This window comes from Dromaius novaehollandiae, chromosome Z (genome assembly GCF_036370855.1).
Source record: "Dromaius novaehollandiae isolate bDroNov1 chromosome Z, bDroNov1.hap1, whole genome shotgun sequence".
NCBI classification, from domain to species: Eukaryota; Metazoa; Chordata; class Aves; order Casuariiformes; family Dromaiidae; genus Dromaius; species Dromaius novaehollandiae.
This window is the reverse complement of record NC_088132.1, coordinates 29,662,723-29,689,266: the sequence shown is the minus strand read 5'-3', so window position 1 is coordinate 29,689,266 and position 26,544 is coordinate 29,662,723. Positions and strand designations below refer to the sequence as shown.

At 39.4% G+C, this 26,544-nt stretch overlaps 1 protein-coding gene across 4 annotated transcripts in view; it reads right to left on the bottom strand.

Annotated features, from left to right (window-relative positions):
* Nucleotides 1-26,544, bottom strand: part of LOC112978757 (BDNF/NT-3 growth factors receptor) — a 201,910-nt gene that overhangs the window by 151,059 nt on the left and 24,307 nt on the right. For 2 of the 4 annotated variants that reach the window (XM_026092447.2, XM_026092446.2), the window contains exons 5-9: nucleotides 22,750-22,904; nucleotides 10,135-10,271; nucleotides 7,424-7,556; nucleotides 5,585-5,884; nucleotides 596-628 (exon numbers count right to left, since the gene is read on the bottom strand). In XM_026092447.2, the coding sequence (XP_025948232.1) occupies nucleotides 596-628; nucleotides 5,585-5,884; nucleotides 7,424-7,556; nucleotides 10,135-10,271; nucleotides 22,750-22,864 (718 nt within the window). In that variant the 5' untranslated portion in view covers nucleotides 22,865-22,904. The remainder of the gene's footprint in view (nucleotides 1-595; nucleotides 629-5,584; nucleotides 5,885-7,423; nucleotides 7,557-10,134; nucleotides 10,272-22,749; nucleotides 22,905-26,544) is intronic. The other 2 variants (XM_064502656.1, XM_064502655.1) reach the window with 1 other exon arrangement.

Here is a 26,544-nt window from a genome sequence, read left to right as displayed (position 1 = left end):
ATAACGTGAACACTGTGTCATCAAATCTTCTGGCAGACACTCAGATATCACTGACTTGATGTTCTGCTTATGCAAGAGAGATTAAGGGAAGGTACAAAAGAGCAGACAGAGAAAAATAAATTGCCTACAGGAAAACTCACTTGTGCCAACCTCATTTTTACAGGGGATTTAGGGGAATATTTTTGGAGGCAAAACAAGTATGGAATCATCCCTGGAAAAATAAATTGAGTTATATAAGGAGAAATCATGAACTCTCATTCCTTCAAGAAATGCTTCTGAAAGGTTCAGAAAATCTCATGTCCATGAGCTGCATCAGACGGCTGTTATCCTACAGGACCAATTGTAACTATCGGTAGCAATGGATTTATGCTTCTCCTAACCTGAATCAAAAGCAGCAAAGTAAAACGTCACATTGCCCTCATTTATCTTAAATTATATAAGGCAGGAAAAGAACCAACAATACAAAGTACCTTTTAGAATTGTGTTATAATATGTGCCATTTCAGTTTAACTGAGCCTGACATTCAATCTTTTAGTGGTTTGAGTTCCTTCATTTCTATTGTTAAAAGAAAAGAAAAAGAAAATCAAATATATACCATAAACGTCTGGATCCACAATTGGGCCACTACCTGTACATGGAGAAGAGAAAAAAAAAAAGAAAGAAAAAAAAAAGCCTTTGTAAATAGATTGCAAATGCTGGAACAGTAAGAGTTTCTTCAGGAATTTTTTTTAAGAGTTCACATGTTATTTGCAGTAACAATGGTCAATACCTATGCAAACACAAAGCAACATCAAAATATTGTTCTAGCTGTTTATCAGATTACTCTTACAATTATTTTAGAGCAATTCTAACCATTAATGCTTTGCTTCATGTGAAACAGCTAATGCACAGGGCATTAGCTCTCGTAAAAGCAAGCATATTTCTCAAATGGAAAAAATTCTGCTCTGCAATGTTAATGCATATCTGGAATAAGCGCAGCAGGAACTATTCTTGTTGAAAACCAATGTTAAATTCTCTCTGACATTAGGTGGAAGCAGGCCTTGGTGGGAGTTACAATCACTAGCTTTTACCTGGTCAAAAAATTTTGCAATTAAATCACTGGGCAAATGGGTTTGGAACCAGCAGCAGCTGGCAGATTTAAAGGCTGGAGGTAGCAATGGACTAAGCAGCACTTCATTTACTCTGTTAGAGGATGCTCCCAGGAAACCAGCTGCCCAGCTGATCCACAGACACAACTCTTTTTGAAAGAGCAAGATCTCCCATAGGCAAAGACACTAGAGAATCCAGCCATTATTCAAGCAGATACTCATCTAGTCTATATTTTTCAGGATGTTACTAGTTCCAGGGTGCAGCTTTTTCTAATTACTGCACATGTGTAAGGCTGAGCACATATGCAAGTATAATGCACAGAATGCCCACTGAAAGTAGTATACTATTAGTCTAATCATGCTTCGATACTTGTGCTATATTTCCACATATTCAATCATCATGGTCTATGACGTATTCACAGCTCGCCTCATATAGTAGGCACCTAATTATCTTTTCCATATATTTACTCGTTCTTTTTGTTGTTTTGTAAATAAAATTAACAGATAGTTTAAACCTCTAGAGATGAATCAAACTTCAAAAAACATAATTCTGTTCATAGCATCATACAGTAATTCCATATCAGCAGCATTACACTGGCATAAAGCCACCGTGAAGTATGACCAGAACACACTTGTTTCTGCTTAAGTCAACAGTGTGAGAATCTGTGTTGAAAATACAAAGGAGGAGTTGCAACCTATTTGCAGAAAGACAGCAGATAATTAGGTTCATTTTAAATACACCTGAAGATATAAGACCCAGAAATATAGGTTAAGAAGACCCCATGAGAATGGCCATGTCCATCTGTAGAAATAAATAACAAATGACATGAGCATGTACTCCTATCTGTTCTCAAGCAACTTCTGACCAGGCTTGTCTGTCCATAAATGTTCATAGATTCAGTTTTTCCAATATAAAACATTCAACTGATGAAAGAATATATTTCCAATTTACCTTCTTTATGAGTCCTACTTCTCATGATCTAAAGAAAGAAAAAAAAATCTTCCTAGACCTTCACTCCGGAATTAGATGGCAACATTATTGTTATTCTTTACCGGAATTGGGATAAACTAATCGGATTAGTTTAACCCCTAATCTCTGCCAGGAGCATATGTACTAGGAAGTCATCTACTCTATTCAAAAATCTTTTATATAACTAAATACTTCACATTAAATAAAAAAATCAAAAAGCTGAACCAAACCCAAGTTTCTATACAGTGTTCCCTACACAAAAACATATCTACTCAATCATCAAAACATTTGTTGAAGCTATTTTAACATGAAACCTCACCACAGTAATTCTGCATGTTTATATGCGATTATTTTTAATGTAAACAAAGAGCAACATTGTTGTTTTGGTCTCCATTAGGACAGGTTGTTGTGCAAATAAACTGTTATAGACATATCCTATCCAATCATCTTTATAAACTGCATCAACTACATTTGATGTGCTTAATTCTTCCTTTACAAAGTTGACATTTTCAGAATAAAGCAGCAGCAAAAGACTCAAGCCAAAAAAATACTTCTGTAAAACAGCCCCATGTTATTATGCCACACTAGCAAGATGCTACTTCTAAGGCATATTTCACATATTCTTTTACCTTGACAAGATACTACGTGACTTGAATTCCTTCAGCTGAATTTTAGAGCAGAAGGCTGGTAGATGAACAAGCTTACCTATAAATAGTTATTATTATTAACAATCTCTCCAGTGCTCGTTAGCTGTTACAGATCATTTATGGAAACAATCCCCGGAATAAAACACCAGTGTTTCTTGCTTACTGTTCACTGCATTGTAGGCTGTAATAGTCAAATCATTCTCAGCAAGAACAGTTACACCGGAATCCATCAAGTTTAGCAGATTAAGACTAGTTAAAAAAAAAAAAAAACTCACTAACAGAATGTAAAATTTATTCTCCCGGACCTTCATATTTTAAAACCAAGTTTTAATTTACATTAACTGTGATATCATTAACTTGATCCAAATCCCACTGCCGTACATGCCTTCCTCCCCTTTATGCCTGCATCCTTAGTCCAGCAAAAAACATTCTGCGAGTAGCATGCTGGAAGCATCCTAGCACAAATCTTGTCATTATTGTGTTTGAAACAGCTTTGAAGGTGGAGTAATAAAACAACATGCTTCAGCCTTTGTTGACTTCATCCTAAATAAACATAGAGTCTATAGGGGAAGGGCTTTTAAATTTGCTTTTCTTTTTTTCCAGTGCATTTACCCGTGAGTGATGTAATAACCACAGAATTGGTTCAAAGCTCAGTGAGGATACCCCACCCCATGAAACATCAGGGCTGGTATTTAATTCAGTCATGAAGGCATGGAAATGAACATAACACCAGGGCGTAGGCCTAATCTTTATGCTTCATTGTATGATACGTGGGCCAAAAGAAGAAACTACACAGTAACGACAGGGCTGAAAAGGCCTTTTAAAGGTTTGAAAAATCCTGGCAGTGCTTTAAATAGTAGTAGTAGAGAAAAAAAAAAAAAAGAACAAAAAAAGAACAGTAATGCAATGCATGGAGGATTCTAGTTTTTTAATATTTGCTTTTACGACAGCTTCAGTGGAGGAGGCAACGATGTTGTGGAATATTCTAAAGCTCAATGTCATAAGCCCTATAGGAAAAAGCCCTACTAATAAAAACAATATTGAGGAGTCTAACTAGATAAGCAATTTCCCCTGTCATTAATTTTTAAGACTGGTTTGGTGCAATCCACTACACATCAACTGATTTCTAATACAGTTACATCTTCTCTGTATGTATTCTAGTTTCCTCTATAGAGTTTTTGTGAAGCTTAATCCACCTCAGAGCTTGAGAAATGCTTAAAGAACACAGCATAGATTATCTTGGATATTTAAATTGCTTACAATTATAAAAATGAAGCAACGAATAAATAATGCTGTCTTTCTAACTGGGAGGATACCTTCTGTTCTTTTTAACAATTTAAAAGGCCACAACTGAGAAATTTTCAACCTACAGGGGAGAAGCATAAAGGGAAAAGGGAACAGTAAAAGGAATTTGAATGAAAGAATAAAATCATATTCATATAAGTGTATTAGAGGAATTGTTATTCTGATAAGAAAATGAAGCCAGGTTCATAATAACTAATCAGAGGGTAAGAGAACTTGTATACAAAATGTATGAGGTGAACCATTTTACTCAACTGTTATAATGCAGTATTAGAGGATGCCAGTAGTTGAAGCCATGGCATGTTTCTGTAATGATTCTATTTAAGGAAGGACTCTAGAGGAAAAGCAGGAGAGGAGCTACAAAGAACAGCAGGAGTAAATAGAGCCTGCTTGTATCAGCTCTTCACCTTCTTCTTCTAAGGGTGGGAAAGGAAAAGAACTGCCATCTCATTCCCTGTAGCAGACTGAGTTGATAGGTACAAATATTAAATACAGGCTGTATTTTTATTGCCTATAGCCTGCAATGTAGGAGAGAGAATTTAAATATCCACATTTTTTCTATCACATAACATTATCACTGCACACTGCTGTTTCAAAAAAGAGGCAGGCTATTTCTAAGCCATGGTTAAAAAGCCAAAGGTACACACATATTTTCAGTTATGACTCTCCAAGTACGTACAAAAAAATATGCCTATATTTCCAGTCCTGCTGTGCAAGGTCCACTCAAGGTTTTTTCCACATATAACAGTACACTTACATGTATGTCTTGTTACTCTTACAGTCACTTCACATATGGCTTTGAAGACGTGAGGAAGGACCAAACCACAATGAACATCAACCACTTAGAGCAGTCCCTGCAGTTCAGTGAGTAAGTCCACCTTGAGGCAGCTCACATGGCATTTAGGAGAACTGACCTGGAGCCTTTAGAGCAGTGTAAGATGCAAACATTTAACAGGAACCATCTTCAGCATGAATATTCCTAGGCACGCAGGTGCCCAACCTCCATTGAAATGATTGGGAATTAGATGTCGAGTTGCCCGTAAGGACCTGAGACCTTGTCTATCCTGCCTCTGGGTTACTTGTTTTCTCTCCAGCTCCCTCTGGTGTCCTAAACAATGTATTAGCACGGACTGGCAGACTACATTATCGATTTTGCAACAAGGCACTACATCCTTTGTAGGCGTACTCCCTGTGTCCTTGGATACACTGCCTAGCTGCACTCATACGCGGTACAGAAAACTTGCAGATTGACTGAATTGGCACTCTGTGCTTCCCAGGATTAGAACTCAGGCTAGAGAAAGCACTTCAGAAATAGTAATGCACAGCACAGCCTTAGCTGGTGCTGATAATGGTTACTCAAAGGGAGGATTTATGGAGCACTAACACAACCTCCCTTGAGGAGCAATAAACAAGAAAACGTTAAAGAAAAACATTATTTTACAACAAATCCTGACAACTTTAAGTTCAAAGAAGAAGTACATAGGTAAAGCTTCCTTCAAAACAGGTAAGCTGGCCAGGAGCACTGTCCCCACATTCTCATCAATTTGCAATTGCCAACATAAAAACGTTATACTCACCATCTCCAGGCACTGACATGAAATGAGCATCAACGCGTTTTTCGTCCTCTCCATACTCGTTCTTTGCCAGTAAGGTATAAGCACCATTGTTCAGATGGGTAGGGTTGTCCAGCTGAAGGCAGCCGTGGTATTCACTTTGATTGATAACATGTATTTTAGTACAGATGTATTCAGACTCATTCAGTATAGCCCCTTCATAGAACCACTGCAATGTGGGTTTAGGGTTCCCTTTCACAGTGAATGGAATGCACCAGTGGTGGTCCGGGGTTGGAGATTCAATAAATGTGATATTTGGTGCAACTATATTGGAAAAAAGAGTGAAGAACATCAGAATATCCTGAACGTGGCTTATTTTTTCCCACCGTCAAGTTATCAGGGAAAATATTTGTCATTCATCAGCTTGTTGTAGGCATTATACCTATCTGGAGGATACTCACACAGGAAGCCTGCCTGCTCTGCCTAGGATACTATGCTCAGAATGGAAATGAAGCCATTCTTCAGAAAAAAACAAAATAAACTAGTTTCAGACAAAAACCGAACCCGCACTGAGCTACTCAGACTCTGCAAGGTGTGGAAAATTCAGTTACTGGATCGCAGAGAAGGGAGAGAGAGCTTTTAGCTTCACTGTACTAAAAATGGCGCAGAGGAGTGCTGAAGGAACAAAACAGTATTAAAAATAGTTAAAAGCTGGCCAAAAGCAAGTAGCACTGCAAATATATTCAGCTAGGAATCCAAACTTTCAGATGATTTTCTTCACAGAATCAAAGCCAGAGCAGATGATTTCATTCCCTGGATTCTTCCATGAGGGAAGGACCACTTTCTACGATACGTTTTCTTTGTTCAAACCTGCTGAATGCCTCAAGTTTACAGGCTTCTACTCAGGAGGCTGTTCCAACACCTTGCATGTTATTTCATTGTTGGAAAATTTTCCTTGATACTCAGTCTTAACTGCATCCAATTTCATCTAGTTATACTCCCTTTTATCAATCATAACAGTGCCAATCTGAGAATCTCATTTACACTGTTCAAACATTTCTAGTTTATGTCCCTTCCCATAGCTATTACATATCCAATTTCAACCTACAAGACATTTGAAGCGCATCTATAGTAATTTTGCTAGTTTACTCTGTCATGAGCACATGCTGAACAAAGTTTTCCATCTACAAAGCGTTCCATTCCCATCTTCAATTAAACAGAGGCTTGCAACTTGTGAAAACATCCTGTCTATTTCACATAAAATGAATTCAGGCTGCAACCTCAGAGCTAAGACGCCAATGCCTCTACACAACACGCCCTTCCCCCCTCCTTAGCCCTGATGAATTAGTACATTATTCAAAGCTATGACAAATAAATTTACATCTGGCAGAACAAATGTTGCAAGCGTGCTATTTTTTTTGGAACAAAGCAGTTGTTGCTTTAGATTAAAAAAAAAACTTGAAATAATGTAATCTAATATAAATAATTTCTATGACCCTTTTGAGGTGTTCACGAATCTTAGATTCATAAGATAGCATGTATGCATCTGCACACCATTACAAACCTTTTCACACTGACAGTGCCACTGAATATTTTGGGTTTCAGACGTTTACTTACAGATTGTTCAAACTGGAAGATAAAGCATTTAGATACATAATTTTTGCAGAAGTACTCAGAGCAGAAAAAGATAAAAATAACAACTGCTGGTTGGGTTATTCCCAGCAGTAACTGCAATAGATAGTTCACATGCTTTCAGGGAGTTTTCCTTTCAACAATGTCTGCACCCAAGAAATATTTATACCCAAAACAGTTGGTGCCAACGTGGTTTGGCCTCGGGAGGCGTGTGCAGCCCTGCTTACGTACAGAACACCGTGAGCTCGGCAGACGCCTGGTCCTCTCCCACGATGTTCTCCGCTACACAAGAAATCCACTGTCCGCTGTCCATGGATGAAACGTTTTTTATGGTTAGCGAGGCAGGATTCTTACTTGTGTCACTCTACAAATGATCAGAAAAATAAGTATGCATCAACTGTGGCGTAAAGAAACAAGGGAGAGCGCACCATTGGCCACAGTTCAATGGCATTTTCCAGTTTCATTTCCTTTTAGCTGTATCAGCCTGCAATTAATCAAAGTGTTACTTTGGTGTCTTACCAAACAGATGCAAAACACCTACAGAACCAATTGTAACCATCAGCAGCAGGCGATTTAAAGCCCCAAAAGAGTTGTTCTGCTGCAGCACTATCCTCATCCATTCTTTCATCCTGTCACTTCTAGTTTCTCCCTTCTTTTAACACCTCTTCCCCTCCACACAAATTGTTTTCTCTGTACCCATTCCCTTGCTCGCCCCCTCTTCCATTTCATGACTGATTTCTATGGTCTATCTCAGCTCTCCTTAATCTTCTTCTTCCCTTCTATACTCTGCTTGATCCTTGCTTTACTCTTCCTTTTATCTCTTTCCTTTATGCGTAGCTTGACACCTCTTCTACTGCTGCCTTCTGAGCTCTACTACACCTTGACAACTGTGTCAAAGCTGATTGTTACAGCCTCTGCTTTCTTAAATCAGGTCCTTCAAATGATATACAATCACTGTTTCCATACTTAAATTCTTTCATAAAATGTTAGATTATTTTCTTAGAGAGGAAAGGAACCAAAACACGTTTAGAAAATAAACAACGAGGAACATCATTTAAAAAACTCCTTTTGGGCGTACTTTTTTTAGTGTACATGTATGCTTGATACTGCACAGAAAGCAAGCAAACAATATGCTGCACCTGTAAAACCACAGTGACTTCCAGAGGCAGCCTATGGGGATAGGTGGGACCACTCCTGCACATGGCATTGCAGGACCAGGATTTTAAACATTGAGATGACATCTTAACTCAACTCAAGTCAAGTGTCCCATTGATTTCAGTGAGACCCCGCGGAGTGGAAAAGCCAACACCCCAAAGCACGTTTCCCCTTGGACATAACTCTCAGAGGCGAGCACTCATCGGAGCAAGAGTTAGAGCTCGGGGCTCAATCGCAGGATCAGCGCTGAAACAGACTGCAAGAAAAGTCTAACCAGCATCAACAGAATTAGACACCAGCATACAAGCCAAGCATGCAATTAACTTCACAGGGCTGGTGTTGAATTTTAGCTTTTGCTAATATTTCTCCTTGTAAATCAGGAAAGAGGAAAAACAGGCAAAAGCAGCAGAGGAGGTGAAGAAAAGGGAGGCAGAAGCAGAGATATGGAAGTGAGAAAAAGAAAATAAAAAACAACACTTGCAGAAAGGGAAGGATAGTTGTGAATGGCAATTGAACTTTAAAAGGCACTTTCTCTTCTGCTACTGAAAAGACTACTGTGCTCCATGGTTAAGGTTGTAGCTAGCCTATATTATAAGCCCCTCTGAAATCTCACAAAGTTATGCCAGGAGAGAATATTTCTGGAAAACTTGAAACAAACCAAACATGGCATTTCAAAGATAGGAGAGTTAAAAAATGAGGTGATCTCACTTTTTGAACAGTATCCCACATTTGTGTTGGCTCATAACTCAAAAAAAAAAAAAAAAAAAAAAAAGAGAGAGAAAAAGAAAAAGAAAAAGCACGACTTGGCATAGGTTCCCCAAACTGTTTTAATTTCTTGTTCTTGACGACGACTGGTGCCTTTGGGTAGTTTTACAGATTAGAGAGAAATTCAGAAATAAAACTGGAACTCTGCAGAGCTCTTATTTATGACAGTTGAAAGACATGTTAGTCAAACTCTTCATAGGCCTAATGTAATGATCTCCATGCAGAACGTGCAAAGATTAAGAGACCTCAGAGGTCCTGTCTCTTCTGCACTGCAGGAACAGTTTTCAAAGTACACATCACACGCTTTGTACAGAGCCAAAAGCTGTAGGCAGTTTGTACCCTCAAGAACGCAGAGGAGCCCAGGCCATGAAATTGGAAATAATGGGCATTCTGCACACTGTAAATAATGACAACTTAAGAAACCAGCAGCTGCATGCTGAAGACCTGCTTGAATGCTTCTCCTTATCACCACCTCCATCAGAAAGAAACTCCACTCGCACAGAGTCTCATGGACACCAAATACTGGGATCTGAGGAAACAAAAATTCCCACCCTCTGGATGGCTTTATTGCAGCAACATTTTCAAGTTTCATAAGAAAACTTTGCCATTTCTTTTAGTAAAACTTTGACTTTTGAGGCTTTCTGTCATCACCATGTTTTGTTGAAGGAAAATAAAACAAACCACAAAGTATTTAATATTTACAACCAAAGTTTCAGCACATCAAGCTTTTGGCCTGAAAAATATAATAAAATTAGAGACCCACAGCTTTTCTTATGATTAGAATAGATTAGACTTACTGTGTCTATTCAGGTAGTTGGGATAATAAGAAATCACTTGGAATAATAAGAAATCAGTATCTTGATTTGCTAATTATTTCCATGAAATCACAGCACTCTCATTTACAAATGAACGTCCTTTGCATTTTTGATAAAAAGTTTAGTAAAGCTGGAGACGAGGCTTTACTCCATCCTTTGGCAGATGTCTCTTGCCTGAATTGCCGCCCATTTGAACATGAAACCTACCTCATGGTTTGAGACGAGATTAGTGAGCACCCAGGACACATTAGGAGGTGGCCCTCCAGCAGTATCACAATACAACGTGATGCTCTTGCCTTCCACAACAGTGATGTTGTAACTGCTTAAGTTGGCCGAGGGCAAGTCTATGATAAAAGCAAAAAATAAAGAGAAAAGAGAAAAATGTAGGTTTGCGTTAGCCAGAAATAGACGTCACTCAAGTTCTATGGGAAATGTATGAATGCAATCAATAATATTGCTTAATCAGAAATTCGGTGTGGTCAGTTACTGTTCAGGCAGGGAGTACAAACAACATCTGTGGAAACATGTAAGTACAAGTACATTAAGCTGCTGCATAACATTTTCTTGTGGCTTCTCCACTTCGCATCCTAAGAAAACATTACAGTATGTGGAAATACATTAAGCTAATTATACAGGGGAATGTTTCAGGTGCGCAAATGGAAGTAATCCTAATTGTTTTTGCCTTCTTTAAAAAAAAATAATAATTCTTTAAAACATGAAATTGTATCCTAATCTGTCATCTTTGTAGCAGTTGCAATGAAATCTCTATCTTCCAGTGACTAACTGCCACTCTGGTATTCCCACTGTTCTCCACTATGCTAACAGGAAAATCCCACTAGCCCACGGTCTCGCCTAGGAGATTGCAGCCCTCCCTCTCCTACAGGCCACAGAGCGCAGGGCAGCACCGACATCCTCAAGGCAACGGCAGCAGGAGGGCATGCGAGAGAGAAAGGACAGAGGGCATCAGTGACGGCAAGGGGCTGCTACCCTGGGGCAGAGTTACCTACTGCCCTCAGTAAGGCACAAAAGCTGGGAGATGGTGTCACTCACCAGCCTGTGCAAGAGCCAGGACTCCCCCTCCATCTCACGGAGCTATAAGCCACTGTGTATCCCCTTCTTCAGCGCCCAAAGCAATGGGCGCCTCCAGAAGAGTAACAGGTCCAGTGCGCCGAGTGCTTCCAAAGAGCCAACAAGCTGTAGGCTCCTTTGGAGCTGACCCTCTTCAAAAATAATGCCAGTAACGCTGATAGATTTCAGGCACACAAGACCTCACGTCGTATTTATTTACATGGCAAATAATCATGCAACACGCTGGAAATATCAGATCTCCCTGAAGAGATACTGTGCCATTGTTTGGAGCTGCTGAACATTGCAAGCAGCCTTGCCCTCAGTTAGAAGGAATTTCTCATCAACAATTCTAGGCATGCTTTTCTTGCAATTTATCATCTCAAACAGCAGAGCTTATCTGCTATGCTGGATATGTATGTATTATTTTGCCGTGACTTTTCTTTTCCTGAAACAAGGCTTCTCTTTCTCCTCCCCCGCCCCCTTTTTTCCCCCCATTAGAGTACAGCAGTTTCATCATGGACTTGCAGGTATAGAAGTTTAGCAGAGGGATTTTTTTTCTTATAAAAAAAGTCCCAATTTACAATTAACCATCTGACTAGTGTGAATTAACACTATTAATGTAACACATTAATATGCTTGCTAGAAGTTCAGTAGAAACTATATGTATTGGAAATGTCTAAGTTTAATTAGTTCAATAAAAATGAAATGAAAGCAAGCAATAGCAAAGAGAAGACAAATTATTTTCCAGGCAATGCTTTCTTACCTAATAAGATTTGAAAATCAGCACAAGTATACAGTAACTGCTTCGGCAATTCTCCTAGTGCTTTAAGCAGTGCTGTAATGTGATTCTTATTACAGGCATCATAGATTTCTTCTATTATGCTCACTTTATAAATCATATGTTGAAGTATATTGAGACAAAGCTGCACAGTTTGTATGCCTTGATGCAGTAATCTGTTAGCGAAGGTAGCCATCTGCTCTCGCCCGCTGTGAATTCAGATCTCAGTACTGCCTGTCAGTGAGCTGGGCGGGAAATAAAACTAATCTTAGGGAACATTTGGATATTAATTATCCTGGTTAGGGGACAGGGAGAGGGGTAATGAGATCCTTTGCTTTATAAAGTTACCCTTCCATACCACCTCTAAAAACCAGTCCAAACGCTGCTGCCAGACCTGAACTTGGAAAGAGATTAAAACTTTCCTCTTCTCCCTGGCACTGTTCACCTGGGACAAGGTCTGTATGACAGATGAGTGTTTCACTGTGAAAGTCCGCACAGTGCCTGTTAACACATCATTTCACATGAAACCTCTCATGTGAGCAAAAATAAAAACAACTTTGGTTCCATGGAGCCCTCCTTTAATAGCCATTACTATTATAGCCATTACAGAACTTAATAGTTCTGAGACAACTTCTTTCTGCAGTGTGCTTATTTACAGGACGGACAATTGAAGCTGAATTTCTCTGAGGGCAATGGCTACATTTTGCTTGTACCCTGCCAGAAGGTTATAAAATAATGGTGCTTATTATTCTAGAGGGTCCTAGAGTTACCCTAGAAACCAGTTGCAAGATCTCACAGAAATTCTTGCAGCAAAAAAGTAGTAATATAACATAATCATCACATTACTACCAAATGTGTATTTTGTTTTATTCCCTTTCACAGTTGTAAGAGGCAGTTAGGAAACACATCAAAGAATTGCTTTGGGATTCATTTTTTCTGGTTGGATATTTTGAGCTAATGAACTTTAATGCAAGGCCATTTTGGCTTTTGCTTCGAGTGGTACCCAAACTGCTCCACAGCAGAACATGCCCTAGTTGAGGGGCAGCTCTGCTTGGAAAAAAGGATGTTAGCATAAGACCTTGTATCTAGAAGAGGTGATATACTAGACTTAGGAGTAAGGCAATAAGACCAAGCAGCAAAACCTGTAATCACAACTCGCAATTAATTGCATATTAAAAAAACCAATGCACCCTAACAGAAATATATGCTCAGGACATGTGTCCAGTGTAGTGCGAGACCATTTAGAAAGTCAATACCATTTTGACACCTACACAATCACAAAGATTCCTAACCCCTTTGCATTTATTCCTGACTTAATTTGTTTAAAAATGATGTTTGAGATGATTACCTCTTCTATGGGTAGGGATGCACATTTTATAGGATTTTGTACATAGTAGTTGATCTAAGCAATTAGACAACATTTTCACATAGTTTTGTATACTGCCAGCATGGTAAGTTTAGACTGTAGCATATGAAACCCACACAAGGTAGACATGACATCATCTTGCCACAAGTCTCATCCTGATATCTGTCAGACAGAGATTAGCCTATGCCCCAAAGCATGAAATGTAATATCTCTTTCAAACTTTGATAGCATTTATTATAATAATTCTGGTTATTTATTATTATAATTCTGGTTATCAGTAATATCCGTTAGCATCCAAATTATTTTTTAAGTTTGCTATGTTCTTGGCCCCAGCAACTTTCTGGAGCAATGAGTTTCACATGCATCTTGTCCAGGCTGTGTGCAAGCATTTCCTTTTATCAGTTCTGAAATTTGTCTCTAAAATTCAAACTCACAGAGTGCTGTTTCCTGAGGACAGGGAAAAGAGTTTTTGAATGACCTTCTTAAGACCATTCTGTTTTATTTCTCTCATGTCCTCTTTTCTCTTAATAATCTATCCAAGGCTTTTCAGTCTCTTCTCAGAAAAGAGAGGACAGAATTTGCTACTATGAATTTTAAGCTGTAATGCAGAGAGTTATATGATACAGTAGATGCATAACAAGTATACACTAAAACCAACATGTTTTGTTGTGTATAGGTGTATAATGGCTATGTTATTTCATTGCACAGAGAAAATTCATTTCCATGTTCAAACTGATAAAATTTCATCCAGGGAATAGGCAGCTCTGGATAGGAATAAGCAGTCACTTCCATTCACCCCATGCACAAATGGGCACAACAGAGGCCAGGGGACAGGGACAGGTGGACAGTACATTTATGTCAAATTAGTCTATCTAAATATTATGTCAGGCATTAGCAGTAACAAACTCTCCTTCAGCTTTGGGGTTTCTTTACTCTCCCAGACCTCACAGTGTAAACTGATGGCCCGAGGCCACACTACCGTGGAACTGTCCAGCATCGCTAGTGAATGACTCATATCTTCACAGTACCCAGCTGGGACTTCAACAACGACAAAACCAAATACTTCAGCGGAAATTTTCAAAGGCTACTGCAGGATTTGGCTATACAACTGTCAATGGAGATTAATAAAAAGCATGTGTCTAAATTCCAAGACGGCTCATTCCAAGTCCTCCTGCTGCTACTTACTACTTTCTACACAAAAGTGATACTGGCCCACAGTAGAGCCAAACTATTACTATATCCATCAAAGGAAGGATATGACCTAATTAAGAAATAACTGAATATTAATACAAACTTTGTAGTCTGTAACCAAACTCTCAGCACCAAGCTAATGTTCTAGACAACATAGTACAGCAACTTTTAGCAAAAGAGGGTTTTAAATGAGGAAAAAGGACTCCACCATTACACTCAAAGTTTTTTTCAGTGGTTAACTATCTTCACAGATATAAAAAAAAATAACAATTATCTAATTTCCAGAATGATTTTCCATCTTCAGCTTTTATCTGTTCAATCATGAGACACGTTAAGCTGCTCAAAAGCCTTTATCACAAAATTTTCTCAGTATGATCAATTAGCTTCACTAATACCTAAGTAATGACATGATAAAGAAATGATGACTTGAGAGGATACTATGAATCCAACATCGCGTTCATTTACACCACACTTTGCAAACTAAGCCCCTGATTCTCACAGGAATATACTCCACAGAGACCTGCTGACTACCTCCCAGGAGTCCAGCCATGATACAGTGGCACTAAATGGTCTTCACTGTGGCCCATGACATGTCATTTTTGCTGGGGACATTTTTGCAGGTCAACTTGTTCTGTGACAAGAACAGGCCATCTTCAAGAAAAAAAAAAGACAGATTTTTTCCCTCATAACAAGCCAACTGCATCTGACTTTCAATAAGGTTATTTTAATCCCTACCTGAAAACCTTAACCATCTTTTTAATAAATATCTCAGACCCAGAATGATTAAATTAACACTGTGGCCAGAAACCATCTATTAAACTGAACCATGTGAACCATGTAAAGGCAGACTATCAGAACCACTGATTTATAAATATCCTCTGTAATTCATAAGGTATAGTGGCCCAAATTCAGGCTGGTTGCCTCACATAAGGTTTAAATATTGTCCAAGGTTGTTACCTTCTCTGGTTTTGCTTTTTCTCTCCAAGCAGGGAGAAAACATACAACTAATTACAGCACTACAGTACAGCTTGGTAACACCCACTAGTTGTACTCTCTGGAGCCTGAAAACAGGATGACTGACCATGCGATTTATTAAGAAATGTGCAAATGGATCCTCAAATTTCAGAGATCTTACTGGTTTCTAAACAGGTTTATATCAATGTGAGACAGATATAAGAAAAGTGGTGTTTTCCTGCATCCTACTGCTAATATTCTGACTTTGTTTGAAAATACAGGAATGTTCACAAATTCCAAAAGGCTTTTCCTATGGGCTTGCATGGCTTTAAAAAAAAACAAAAAACAAAGCAAGAAAGTTTTCAGTAATGCCAGTTATAAATCTAGGAGCTGTTGGAAATGCGATTCACCTCCTGTGTTTCACTTAGCAAGTGCCCGCAGCCAACAAGCTCTGAGCCAGATTTTAGCCACGGGGTAAGTGGGCACGTTTCCATCAAAGTCTGCATAACTACAGGGCCAAAAATCAGCGTGGCTGCATCTTTAGAGCACTATAAACAGGATACCCCAAAAGGGTACATGCAAAACATAAATCAAACATAAATCATTGTTTCCATATCCTCTTGCATCTCAACAACAGAGTCAAATTTCTGCCCTTATTTAAAGGCCCATAGAATACATAGAACACATAGAACACATAGAATAGTTGCCAAAGTCTCTTCACAGAGGTTATTCCAAGATAACAACCAAAACCATTTTGAGTGAAAATAAAAAAGTGTTACACAACAAAAATGCCAATTTAGCAGAAACAAGGTGCCCAAATACAAAATTACCATCTCTATGTACATCTCCTTTGTTCTTGGAGCCCAAAGATTCCTGAATTGAATCTGAATCCACAGAATGATGACAAAACCTCCTCCTCTAGCCTCTACACTTCAAAACAAAAAAAGAGCAAGTCTTGTTATGTCCTTTGAAAAAAAAGGCACCAAAAAAAAAAAAAAAAGCCTACCACTGGGAGAAAGTCTGAGTCCGAATGTAAGGGCTCCTTGCCAAAGCCCTGAGGAGAGTCCCTCAGCCCAGAGTTTAGGACTTTCCCATGCCCTCTACATTTTCCTAATGAGCAGTTCAAGGCACTCGGAACAAGCTAATTTCAAACAACTTCATGCAAGATGTGCTTGCTGCTTCAGTGTACCTTCTTTAAAGTCCAACTCTCATTTGCTTACCCTCTGGATCTGCTAACTCGTGACACCCACCTTGGTGGTCCACAGAAGAACATCAGTCTGCAGGGAAGCAGAACAAATGATGTGGCAGCTCACTGTGAGCCACACAAATCTGCTAAAATATTAAAAGAAGTCTGCCTCCAACCATGATGCACCTGATGGTCATATCCAGCCAGGAACCTATACAGAAAATAAACAAACAAGTACAGCCTCTACTAGAATACGATGATTCTACGTATGTTTTTCCAGAGCCAGTCCACCCTTACTTCACCTTAAACACTCCATCACTCCCTACCACACTAAAATCATCATTAGAAGCAAATGGAGCCTGTGCACCAGAGCAACGGACATAAACCTTGTTAACTCTTCTTCACAAATACAACACTAAATACTGCAACCTCAGCAGAACTGTCAAAATGCACCGCTCCTAACGTCTATCTATCCCAGACTCGGATGTACTTCATCCAGTGCTTATTATGCCATCATGAAAGCTATGCAGGCAAAACCCGCCAACTACTGTGCGCTAGAATGAATTCACTTGGTGACGACCCATCTTCTGTGGTCAACCTGTATGTAAGCTTTGAAGGTTGCTGCTTACATTTCGGAGCAGAAGGGCTTATACATCCAAAGTTTCTTCTCCCAGCTGCATTAGCTGCTTAACTTCTGCCCATGCTATTCTCTTAAGTTTCCTGGGCCTGACCCTGGTTCCAGTAGAAAGAAACTGAGTAAGAAAGGATCTTGCAGCACCTCAATCCTTGTAACTGACATGAGTATTACCTTTAGTCTGTCCACAACAGTTTTCACATTATAAATTTCTATAGCAGCTACCAACCTTATCACCACTTCCCTTGCTAAAAAACCTCCTAAAGGTACCCTGCCATGCTCTCTCTCAAGTTCCCTACATGATTAACGAAATTGAATTACACTTGGAGAAATTGTTCTCAATTATTATTTAAGCTTCAGTTTATCCATATCAGCCCTCAGAAGAAAACCAGATACATTCAGTGCAGTTAGGCTGAATACGGCAGCCACAAGCTTAACAGGTGAACTGAGAGCTAGACTGAGAGCTTTGTAATGCAGGTTAGTGAGACTTAAACTAACTTATGCAAACCTCTAACACACAGCTTCTTATTCAGTAACTGCATGTAGTGTAGTTGCAGTTCCTCGTTTTATCTGGAAAATTTCATGTGTGTCTGGGAAACACTGAAAATAATACTGTCCTGTCAAATATTACAACAGCAGAAACACGGGATCCTTAAACAGGAACATTCTGGGGTAAGAGAAGACTAGATAAACTAGTAAAATGAATAGGTTTCAGCCCTGATATCAAGTTTGCATACTGCTGAAAGGATACCTTCATGAATTGTCTCCACTTTTTAAGTAAAAATGTCATTTCTTTAGACTATTAGAAATATAGTTATCTAGTCATGAGTCTTGAGCTAGTGCTATTGCAAGGGCAGAACAAGAATACCCACTGCTAACAGACATACAGCACTTTTCCCTCAGTAGATCGGTACGATTACTCCCACTTACACAGATGGCCAAGTCAGGCGCAGAGCAGCTCAGCAAACCTGCACAGCTCATTGAGTTCAGAAATGCTGGAATGATCAAGACACCTTTCTTTCTCTTAAATATGGTCATCCTTCTTTATATGACTAACCTGGTTTGTATTATAAACCTGTTTCATTTCAAGTTAATGCAGAGATCAAATCATAATTATAAAATGAAATTCTGCTTTTTCTTAAAATATGAGGCTTTCACATACACAGCGTATACTCAGCCATCATCATCCACAAGCCCTGATTTGCACTGCATATGTCTAGACATCTGTATGGAAGTTACTGGCCACTTCATCAGCACATCAAAGGATGCATGCACACAAAGAAGTTATGTGTGTGCCTTTGAAAATAAGATTACTATTGCTTGTTCAAATATCTACAAATTACTAGTTATTTTCGTTTAAAACCTGGAAAAATGAAAACTGTTTTAATTGAGTTGGGAAAACTCTAACTCAACTTCAGAGCTGCAATATAAACTCTTACTACTGTCAAAACTCCCATAAAAAACATTTTTCAAGCAGCTCATGATCACAGATAAGAATTAAAACTCTTACAGAGAAAATAAGAACAGTTTGCCGCCATACATCATGCACATATCTAGTTCTCGAGCCAAAACAAACAATACAGGCTAGAGAGCCCATGAATATTCTGAAAGGTAAATACAGAAAATGTTTATGGCTTTTTTTAAAGCCACTTCATTCTGCCTGGAGCGTTCTCCTTTTGATAGTCTTATCTGTGAAGTCTACCTGATAATGGAAAAAGATGTCAACACCCACTGGATTATGCCTTTGCTTGTGGTTTTATACTGTGCTGTACTGGGATTGTCTAAGATCTAACACTTATTTTATTGACTCACTAATACTACAAATCTTTTTATAAATTCGGAGAAGTAAACATGTCAATCTAAACTTGGTTTTCTCCCCGTTAGAATTTGTAACCACCTGCCTCCAATTTGATATTTCTATCTCCTTGTTTACCCCTTGGACAAAAATCTATCACCAGAAATGCAGACCAAAATAAAGCCAGATCCAGTCCAGTCTCTTTAGAATCAGCTGGACAGTTGCCTACAAAAATGTTGTGGCTTACAAGTAAAGCAAGAAACGGACAACATGCATCTTCAGCTCATAACTGTACAAAGACATCAATGACTTCCAAAATACTGTCAGTTATACAAGAAGCAGCACCAAGAGCAAAGCCCACCCTCCGCAGCATTAATGCACAAGTGAAGAGAGAAAAAAAGTTTGCATTCATAAAAATCCACAGCCCCTTGGTCAGACAAGGGTCCCACTATCTGACTGGCTGCATATGTAAACAAATAGCCAATCTCCATATGGATTTGTTACATGTATAACAAATTAGTCTCATGTACTTTTTGCCACTCTGGACAGTAAACTCTAGCTTGCATATATGACCAATGACAAGACAGACAACATCTGCAGAAACCATATATGATAGATAAGCATACAAGGCCGCAAGGATAAGCAAAATTGAAAGTCTGATCAAGCACCACACCCGCATATACAAAACAGCATCTCTGATTAACTCTATTGGCCATATAAGGCAAAACTGTGTTACTGAAACATCCACGCAGGACTGCACAGACAACCATAGAAGCTAGACTACTCCCAAACAAACCAAATGAAAAAGACGCCTTCAACACCAATGAGCTCAACACTAAGAGCTGAGTGATCAAATCCGTACCAGAAGGAACAACTTAATAACCAGTCCCAACTTCCTGAAAATCTCACCCTGCCTCTGCAGGATTCAATGAGCTCCAGGTGAGCTCTGCCAGACTGACTTACAAGTGACCTTACCCACGCACAGAGCATCCTCATTTCCAGTAACTTAAGATGCCAGAGGCAATTGCAACCATCACTTACAGAAGTAGAAATGAGAACAAAGTATTCACTTCTCTTTCTAGATTTTCTAATGCTATTTGCCAGCCAGAAACAAAAGAGAGGAAGGTCAAGGTAGCCTACAGCATGTTGTGTGGACAACCAGCAAATATTGTGAAACTAAACACAATTTCTCTGCAGAGAAGGCTCTTCTCATACTACAGTAGTGGATGCACCTTCAAAACCTTTGACATGGTAATTGTGACTTTAAAATTGAAAAAAAATCCAACAGTTTTCATCATACACAAGTACATTTCAAATGTGGTTGAAAAAGTAATGCTGCAAACATCATAACAATTGATTGACACTTTTAATATCGTAGGTCGAAAGGATCTTTTAGTGATTGAACATACCTAATTTTAAGCCTCAGGATAAGAAATCCCAAAGTTGTTGGCATCTAGATTGCAACTAGCCTTTAATCAGCAGATTAATGAACATTTCCACCATATAAACAATAAGTAAAGTACCACAGAACCTTGCTAATTTTGACATCAATTATCTGCAAACCAGAGCCTTACGACGAAGAAACCACAGTGGCCTCTTCTAACTCCCCAGCAAGAGATTTATTAACAGCGCACAGTAGAGAGGTGTCCTATTACCAAGACTTTTACCACATACTGTTCAGGCCACTTACTATAATATTATGAAGTAATTAATAACACCTGCAAGAAAAAAGAGCATGTTTGCTTGCTCAGTTCCTAAATCAAAAAATTCAACAAACCAGAGAGATGGGACAAACCATTTCATCAGTAGAGAAAGTTAGAAATGTTTCATTAACAAAATTCACAAAGGCTTGCATGCCCCAAACCTCTTGACATCGAAAGTAACTAAAATGAATATGAAGTTCACAGAAAAAAAAAAATGCCATGATGGCAAAAGCCAAATTCTTCTATTCAGGTATACTTACTAGCCTCTCAAACTGTGCTAGAAATGAAACAAACCAAATTATCCAGTGGGTTTTCTGGAAATTAAGTCTTGTGCTTTTAAATAGAGAAATATATCTACCAGAAATGCTGAAAGCAACAGCCATGCAATGGATCTTTTAGATATCTTCCAGAACACAAGCCATACTCATCAAGATTATCGTTTGTTTTCACCAATGACTCCCTATTCTGTCCCTAAGAAATGCCTGTGTTGCCACCTATCTCTTCTGAAAAACAATGTTAAAAAACTATGTCTCATATTGATTCATCCCCAAAAACGTAAATTAAGGAGAAAAATTCACTTGGAGAGAGAAAAAGAGGAAGGAAAAGAGAGAGAGAGAGAGAGAAACACAAATGTGCATAAAGTCCAGTTATATTTGGATCATGTAAATTAACATTAAACCAAATGTGGGAAAAATCTGCAGGCCTGTGCTGATATTCATACAGTTCTTCAGCAAAAGCCATGTTTCCCGTATGTAAATTCCACACACTGGTACTCCAGCCACATACGCTCACAGCCAAGGGCCCCTGTCCTCCTCCTCATTGAGGTGGAAGTGCCACCTTCCCTTCTCATGCCAGGGATTTGAGTTGCGGTTTGCCTGTGAGAGGTGCACATACATACACACCTGCACCCACACAGCACCAAGGGGTCAGAAACAAGCCTGCTGGTGCTGCAGACGCTCAAGGATTCAGGAGAGAGAAATAATGTGTTACAGGGTGAAGTCCGCGTATTTAACGCTGAGAATTTTCAAAGAAAAATCCTTGCTACCTGGTACTTCCTAGACATGCTAGACAAGGACTTCACAAGAAATTACTCTGGCGTTCCTCTGTTCTGTGCCAATTGATCGCAACCTGCCAGGAGACCTTTCTACACACAGCAGATGAATCTGCCTTCTAGTCCCTTCAGCCAGAGCAGCTGGTCGGCTGCAGAGACATCGACTCAGGGCACTCATGGGGCGTGGTGGAAGGAAGAAAGGCAGAATTTGTTTGTTCCTCTTGCCATTCACCTTCGCATACAGCTTTCCCAATGCAAATCACTGCTCCGTGAGAAAATCCTGCTCCTTCCTTCTTGTCCGAGCACCCAGGCCCTCCGCTCCGCAGAGGAAACTCCGGGCTTCAGCAGGGTTCATGTCATATCTGAAATGGCCGGGCTCTGCCCCTCGTCCTCAGAGGAGGAGGAATCTCTTCCCCTCACAGGTAAAGCCTGCCACCAGCTCAGCCAAGACCACTTACAGGAAGCAAAATGGTATACAAAAGAAGCAAGGGGATGGCCTATCCTTACATCACTTTTCCACCATCTCCAAATCCATACACTACTACCGCAAAACACTGCAGACCTACGCTTGCTACGCCTCTTTTGCGCAGAGTATACAAGTGGACTCCGTAGAGTTTTATCTGTGTGAAAAACAGAGAGCTATGTGCTAACTTCTTCAGTAGGCACAGTTTTTCTGAATTTTCCTTCCATACTCTTAGCAGTAAGGTTTGTATTTTTGAAGGAAAATAAAGATTTCATTAAGCTCAGATAGCTGAAAAAAAAATTTCAAGGAGATAAAATTTTGTGTCTGTTCAGCTCAGAAGGACTACTGTTTCATTTAAGGAAGGTACACATTTTATACAATTCTTTTGTGTTATCTATAATCGATGTTCTGTTTTCTTGCACTTCAGTAACAGTAAAAGTAAAAAAAGCGTTATATGAAGCTCCTGAAATTATTCCATGTGGCATGAAAGATCAGTGAATGATTAATATTTCCCCTGAAACCTTTTTCCTTAGCAGCACTGTTGCCATCTTGATAGGTAACTAGTAGAAAAGCCTGTTTACTTTTCCTGTCTCACAATAACTCAGGAATAACTTTAAGTTAAAAGAGTATTACCGCAGTTTGGGACCTTCATATCCAGCAAAGCTGTCCTCTTGTTGTTGTCATCTATGCAATACAAATCCTGAGTTTCTGTGTAGAACTTGGTCTCTTGAAATTTCTTGATCCACATAATTTCACAGGAACACTTGAATGGATTATCCACCAATATCCTACAGTAAAAAACAAATTTTTTTTCTTTTCTTTTTTTTTTTTAGAATGCAGCATACATCACATATGTAGAAAAAATCGGGGAGGGAGGCCTTCAAAGCACTCAAACAGGTGAGACTAAAAGTTGAACTCTTTAGTTAAAAAAAAGTATAGATCAAAGACCTCAGCACAGAGCAAGCTGCGAGTAGATACAGATCCGCTGTAGAGAATGAAGCCCTGTTTGCTCCAGCTAAAATTCCAGCCCACCGCAGATCACACAGAGCACACAGCAGGCTCAACTCCTATGTCCAACTCACTGGTGTAAACCAGGAGCACCTGGTGAACTGGGCTTTCCACTAAAATCCACTTTGTTTCATAGCAGTTAAACAGAGATCAGAATTTCCTCTCCTCTGTGCTAGACTCTGGTCAGCTACCTTAGAAAGACCATTCCAGAAAAGGTTTATTACTGTTAGGTGGCAAACTCTTTACAGAGCCAAACAGCCATTTATTAGAGACAAACTCTAACAAACTCCAGTCATAAAAAAGGATTTTACATAACCTTAAAGATTAATCATCTATATCACTCTGGAAAATCTCACAGTAAAACCCCTAACTAAGAGACAATAACTTAAAGAATGGCCCTGAAACAGAAACGTGTAGTACGATTTAGCTATATAGTGCACTGTATGGAATTTAAATCACAGGTTAGCAAACCTACCCAATTCTAGTTTTAAAATTTAATACAACTACACATCAATGTAAAGAAATATAGTCCAAGAGAAATAGGAACAGAAACATCCCGATATCTACCTAAGAAATGTCTAGTATCTCATTTTTTCTTTTAAAACATAAACGAGGTCCAGTAAAGCCTGAGTGAGTGATTGCTTGAGACATCTCATTATAAGGAGAGCAATTATTCTCAGCAAAATTTCACACGTGTCTTTTGATGTACGGAAACTAAATCCGAGTTGCTCACAAATTCTGTTCTCGTAAATGCTGGAGGCTGACTCCTGAGGATTCGAAGTGTGCAAATAATTGGGAAAAATTCAGCTTCTCGGAGATGTAACCTGTTCCCCCAAAAGCTCCCCTAATTCTTTGTGAGTACAAAGCTGCAGAAATCATTTATGCAGCTCTCTTAAGGAGTAATTTGTATTCACAGAAGTCATCTGCTGGACTGTCACACCACTACTGCCTGGACAAGAACTGCTTGTGCAAAAGAGTATGAACATCAGGGTCTGGTGGGTCAAAAGCTACAACATGCATTTTCCAAACAGCAAGTTTTACTTTCCAGTTTCTGTTGCATCATATAACTTCTCTTTAAAAGCAAAATCTCCCTCGGCAAGTGGTTGAGCAATCTTTTTTTCTTCCACAGTTTTAATTTGTATCGAACCCACCAGGAGCCAGGCACATCGTAGACAGGATTCTGGATAGAGGCATGATAGCCCTCCGCATACACTTGCATGAAAGCAAGAATCTGACCTAGTAGAAGGAAATTACATGTTTTTATCTTGTTTGCTGTAATTTTACAGCTGTACCTACAGTCGGTTCTCAAAGAGGATGCCTTTCAAAGTGATATCTCCTTCTCTACTGTATCTGTTCTGTACTGTATCTCTGTATCTGGAGAATATCTCCTACCTCAGCCTACCCTGAACTTTTCATCCATTTATGTTTTGATTTAAAAGGGAGCTACCAACTGAATATTTACTTGATTTAGAGCAAGCTCCTCAGAAGCTATTTATGGCTTCATTCTCCTCTCAGATTCCTCCTCCAATACTCTTCCTACCCTCCTCTTCCTGATTTTCCATCTAAGTATTAGCCACTTATCAATACAACAATAGTTTTATTGTTCAACTGATACTGCTTTTATCCCTGCTTTTCCACCCTTCAGGCTCCATCTTTCCCCCCCACTTTCTTTTCCCCACTTCCCCCACTTCTATTTATCTCACTTTATTGCAATGCTTGTTTGCCCAACTTTATCCCTACCCTCCCACTCTTTCCCAAGCCCACAATATCCAATCTCAATTTTGCATCCTATCTATCTCCTTCTTAACTTGGCCCCCATAACACATTAGTATTTGAGGCATAGAGGCAATGGGTTTAATCCTCACAACATCCCTTTTCCCATGTCTGGGTCACTCCCAGTATCCACTTCCTCTGCTTCTGCTCCCACGACACTGAATGCCCATTGCTTAACTCTCATTTTAACCACGCAAATATATTCTCTCCTACTTCACATCAGCCAGATGTTTTGTCAATAAGCACTATTTCCCTACTCTGTCAAAACTCATTCCCATGATTTCTGTAACATACATACAATGCTCGATTCTGTCATTCTCTGTCCCAAGTCCTTTTTTCTGTCTTTCTGGCCAGGAGCAAACCAACTTCTTCAAAAAGACTGGCAATTTCTTACATCACCTCAGTGAACACGTATGTACAGATTTGACTTGGTTCTCCTTCAAAATTTCATAAGCACCCACTTCAACCACAACCTAAAAGAAACTGCTCACCTGAGATGGAGAGGTTCAAGAATACCTTGATCTGTACTTTGGAATAAATCTGTTAAAGGCAGCAGACTAATTCCAAAGAAGCACCAACACAACTGAGAGCAGAATATGCCTTTAAAACTGCAGTCACTTCCTTTTTAACACACCTCTTAAGCTAGAGCATACCCACTCTTACATTTCTGCAGCCCACGGGGGCTAAGATGACCCCATTTCTCCACTAGCTGCTTTGAAACATTAGGAAAAGCCCAAACAATTCAGGCTGTGCACCAGTCTAAGTCCTATAACCCTGTTTTTTTGAGGTCCTAACAACTACAAAACATAGTAGTTACAGCCAAGTACATACTAGCTTTTTGGCATGGACTAAAAATTACATATGAAGAAACTGGGACTTCAGAAGCAACAGACCTACGTGGGGAATACAGCAATGGGAGTGCTCTGACCGCAGCTAGTCTTTTCATCAGCGTGAAGCGTTCGCCAAATTATAAAAGAAAATTCCAGTGAGTGATGTTCCCTTGGCTGTAAAGAAAGTGATTATATCAACTTAATTATCAACAAAACATATCTAAGGGGCAAAACCTCTTTCTGCAGCACAGGGACATGTTCACTTCATTTCTCACGTGCTAAAGAAAGAACGTGCAGCAGAAATCCGAGACTGCAAGGCACCCTCCTGGGCTGCCCCGATCCTGCCCTGGGCTCCTGGAGTTAAGCCTCCCTCTGCCCCCAACACAACCATCCCGAAGCTCTCGTGGGCTCCCTTGTTAGCAAAGGCTGCACAAGAAGACCACTTCTCCTCCTATATTTTTAACACGGAAACACAGCTCCAGGCCTTAAAAACCCTTCTAAGAGAAGTCGGATAGAAGAGAAGTAGGATAAAGGACCAGTAATCAGAGCCTTACACAAAAGCCAACTTCTGCCTTTATTATTTGTGCCAATACCCCCTCCATGGCCAAGTCATTCACAAACTCTACCTTTTCTATGAGTCCCCCAGATAAATACAATACAACAATATCTGCCACACAGGCATGCTACAGCCTCTTCTCTCCTGCTTTTACCTTCTGATTACATAACTTTGGAATGAATACCAATACATAAATTCTGCTTGAAAGAGCACATAATAAAAACATAGTATTGAAACAATCAACAAGTGCATGTTTACACA